Source organism: Myotis lucifugus, unplaced genomic scaffold (genome assembly GCF_000147115.1).
Source record: "Myotis lucifugus unplaced genomic scaffold, Myoluc2.0 scaffold_231, whole genome shotgun sequence".
NCBI classification, from domain to species: Eukaryota; Metazoa; Chordata; class Mammalia; order Chiroptera; family Vespertilionidae; genus Myotis; species Myotis lucifugus.
This window is the reverse complement of record NW_005871279.1, coordinates 586,825-590,753: the sequence shown is the minus strand read 5'-3', so window position 1 is coordinate 590,753 and position 3,929 is coordinate 586,825. Positions and strand designations below refer to the sequence as shown.

Below are 3,929 nucleotides of genomic sequence, written 5' to 3'. Positions count from 1 at the left end.
GTTCCGCAAATGGGTCTTAACACGGGGCGGGGGGGGGCGGGGGGTAGGGGCCGGGGGAATGTCAAGGGGGGGGAAAAAAGGAGACATATGTAATACTCTTTGTAATACTTTAAGAAATAAAAATTATTAAAAAAAAAAGAAAGCAATATGGAAGTTCCTAAAAAAATTAAAACTAGAACTACCATATGACCTAGCTATCCCACTTCTGAGTATTTATCCAAAGAAATCCAAAACACTAATGTGAAAAGATATATGCATCCCTATGTTCATGGCATCATTATTTACAATAGCCAAGATATGGAAGCAACCTAAGTGTCCACTGATAGACGACTGAATAAAGAAGTGGTACATATATATAATGGAATTTTTAAAAAAAATTTTTTTTAGAGAGAGGAAGGGAGAGGGAGAAAAAGAAAAACATTGATTGGTTGCCTCCTGAACGCGCCCTGACAGGGGATCAAATACATAACCTGGGTAAGTGCCCTGATAGGGGATTGAGCCTTCCACCTTTTGGTTTACAGAACAATACCCCAACCAACTGAGCCACACTGGCCAGGCATAGATAATGGAATACTACTCTTCCATAAAAAAGAATGAAATCTTACCATTTGCAGCAACATGAATAGACCTACAGGGTATTATGCTAAGTGAAGTAAATCAGAGAAAGACAAATACCAAATGATCTCACTTATATGCGGAATCCAAAAAACAAAACAAAGAAAACAGAAACACTCACAGATACAGAATAAGCTGATGATTGCCAGATGGGCAGGGGTTTGGGGGGGAGGGGAAAGATAAAGGAATTAAGAAGTACAAATTGGTAGTTACAAAATAGTTACAGGGCTGTAAAGTACAGCATAGGGAATATAGTCAGTATTATTGTAATAATTATGTATGGTGTCAGGTGGGTACTAGACTTATTGGGGGGTATCACTTCATCTATAATAAAAGCATAATATGCTAATTAGACCGGACATCCTTGTGGACAACCTTCCGAATGAAGCCGGGGCTGCGAGGGAAGCCTGGGTCCCAGGTGCCGGAGGGAAGCCGGTACTGGCAGCCAGGGTTCCAGGTGCCGGAGGGAAGCCGGTACTGGCAGCCAGGGAAGGAAAGCCGACTCTTGCACGAATTTCGTGCATCAGGCCTCTAGTAAATGATATAGATGTCTAACGACCATGCTGTATACCTGAAACTAATATAATATTGGATATCAACTGTAATTAAAAAATAAAGAAAATATTCCTTCTAGCTCATCTGAACCGGGAAAAACAAATTAGTGACTTTGTTAATCAAGCAAAGAACATAGGGGTGGCGAAAAGCTCCTTGAATCTGTGCAAGATTTCAGTTTCTTGGAGTTGTGGAAAAGGTTCATAAGGCTAGTTTTAGGGATAGAGCCCATTCAATTTCTTCTCTGAACCTCTGAAATTATACTCCACAAAGAAAAGATACTGACAGAATATGAATACAAACCTTAGGACCATATTTGTTCCCCAAAGAAGACACTGAACACACTGCCTGTTCTAATACAGGAAAAATTCAGACAACAGAAAACACTCCTATTCAAGAAATCTTAAATTAGAAGTAAATCTTGTATGATAACAAAGTTAGCACCTACCTAAAAGGTATTAGTATCACCCCCTAAAATAGCTCAAAAGGCCCTAGATTACATGTATAGTACACAGAATCACAGAACTTTTTTTTACCTACTACCAGGAACATTACAGGATACTTTTTCCAATCTCTTTAATTGAAAGTAGAGCTAAGGATCAAAAGCTAGATCCAAAAGCTCAGATTTTGGCTCAAGTAAAACTTAAAACTTACTTTATGAAGTCACTGGTTTCCTGTTCGCTGTCTTGTGTGGTATCCAAAGAAAAGGCATCTGAGGGTGCAGCCGAGCTGGACTCCTGCTCTCCTGCCAGCAGGGCCTGGGTTCCCGGGGAGCCCCTGCACATCTCCCTCTCCTCCCTGACCCCTTCCTCCGGCTGCTCCCTGGGAGTTCGGAAGTCCTTCTCAGTTCTGTCATGGTCATCTTTCAGAGAGGACTGCTTGGCCTCAGCAAGAGATGCTTTTCCAGAGATATTGAATAAGTTACCAAGAAACTGAAAAAAGCTTTCTTTTGGCTGTCGATCGCTTTCTCCTGTTTTGCCATCTGAAGTAGGACTGGGAAGGTCGTTGGGCTTTTTGGAATCTCCTGGCACTGGAAGAGCGATTAGCTTCTCAGCGTGGTTCCTTCTGTGCTCACTTTGGGGAATCTTTGAAAACAAAACAGAATAACAGGCATCATCACTAAAAAGTAACTCAGACTGATAACCTAATACAGGATACATTCTGCGTTAGACCCAGGGACGTGTTTATGAATAAGACTGGTGCTTTCTGTTCCCTTGGGAAGTTTACAATCTGCTGAAGAGCACAGTCAGCACAACTCTAACAAAGCTACATAGTCAATGTCATGAAGAGAGAGGAACAGCACACCTGGGAAACCCAGCCCAGATCTGGTGGCAGTGAGGGCAGAGGAGGTAACTCAGGGATGCTTCCCGGAGGAGGTGACCCCTGTAGGAGACTGACAAAGTGACTTTTTGATGCTTGTGCATCTTCTTCCCTCTCCTCTTCATCCCCTTCTTTGTGTTTAATATGACTGGAGGTCAGGGTACAAAAAGAGAAGAGTGAGGGATTAAGTATGGGAAGATAAGTAAAGGAACAGATTTTGGCAAACTTTATGTGTATTTAAATATAGCCGTTATTATTACAAAGCTAATGGACACTACTTTCAAACACACGGTATATTAGACAAATAACACCCAAATAGACCTCATCACTTCAGCATTGTGTTAACCCACAAGCTTCCACATTATGTAAAGGTGTTCCTTAAGATGATGAGGAAAGACAGCAACATGGTACATCAATTCAGAGGAAAGCTCTTCATGGTACAACACTAAGTCCTGATATGCATATTAATGCAAACCATGGACAACACAGGGATTCCTGCAGAGTTAAATACTTTCAGAAGTGCATTTTACCTGCCCATAACTAGGTACTAGTAAAACAAACTCATTCATGCATACTCTGTGTCAGGAACGATTAAACTGCTGTATCAAAGAGCAGGCTGGCGTGGCATCGCACACTCTTCCCCAAAGCTTCATTAGCTTTAGGCTAGTATACCACGTCACCCTGCCTTCCAAACATGCTCACAGCTACTTGTAAAAGGAATGTGCACCCGACAGTATCTGTCAGATGTTATGCTCGCTGGTGCTTATAAAAGGAAAGCTCAAGTGTGACTCAGAAAAAGATCAGGACACCAAGGCAAAACCACCTTGGGGCACTGCAGGTTCACATGACAAAGTATTGTAAGGAGTTGATCTTCAAGAAGGCAACAGCCTCGTAATCATAATGTTATTTGTTCATCTCATTCCCTGTTTTAATCCAAATTCGAAAATAGTTTAAAGGAGTATTCCACTAACCACTAATAAACTTAGCCTATGAAAGGCTGAGAAATGTATAGAACCCATTAGACCAGGAAACTAATTTTGAGCAAACAATATTTTAAGTTTGTTCCCACCCTGGGTGTCAGGATATTTTTGAGTAAATACATAGCATTTTCCCTTGTGTAAGGACCTGAACATACTGTGTGAGTCTCTATATTTAGAATATCACCAGCCTTCTGAGGTCACTAAAAGTCTCACCTTTTACTAGTTTCAACTGGAACTTGGTCCCATCCAGCCAACCTTCTGTCATTATGGGAGCCCACACTATAAACTAGCTGTGCCCTTCCTTCACATAAACTGCATAAACAGCCTCTCTGTGTGGCAGGGCAAGATACGCTAGGTCGAAAAAGAAAAAGAAAATAGGAAAAACTAGGACAAATTATTGCAGGGGGGGGGGGGTCGATAGTCTGTTGTTTGCTCAGCCTAGTTACTTACCCCACTCACCCC

General features: G+C 41.6%; 1 protein-coding gene across 3 annotated transcripts in view; it reads right to left on the bottom strand.

Moving 5' to 3' along the window:
• CRYBG3 (crystallin beta-gamma domain containing 3) overlaps positions 1-3,929 on the bottom strand; it is a 128,535-nt gene that overhangs the window by 87,350 nt on the left and 37,256 nt on the right. For all 3 annotated transcript variants that reach the window (XM_014464002.2, XM_006098357.3, XM_023762098.1), the window contains exon 3: positions 1,822-2,252. In XM_014464002.2, coding sequence (XP_014319488.1) covers positions 1,822-2,252 — 431 coding nt within the window. The remainder of the gene's footprint in view (positions 1-1,821; positions 2,253-3,929) is intronic.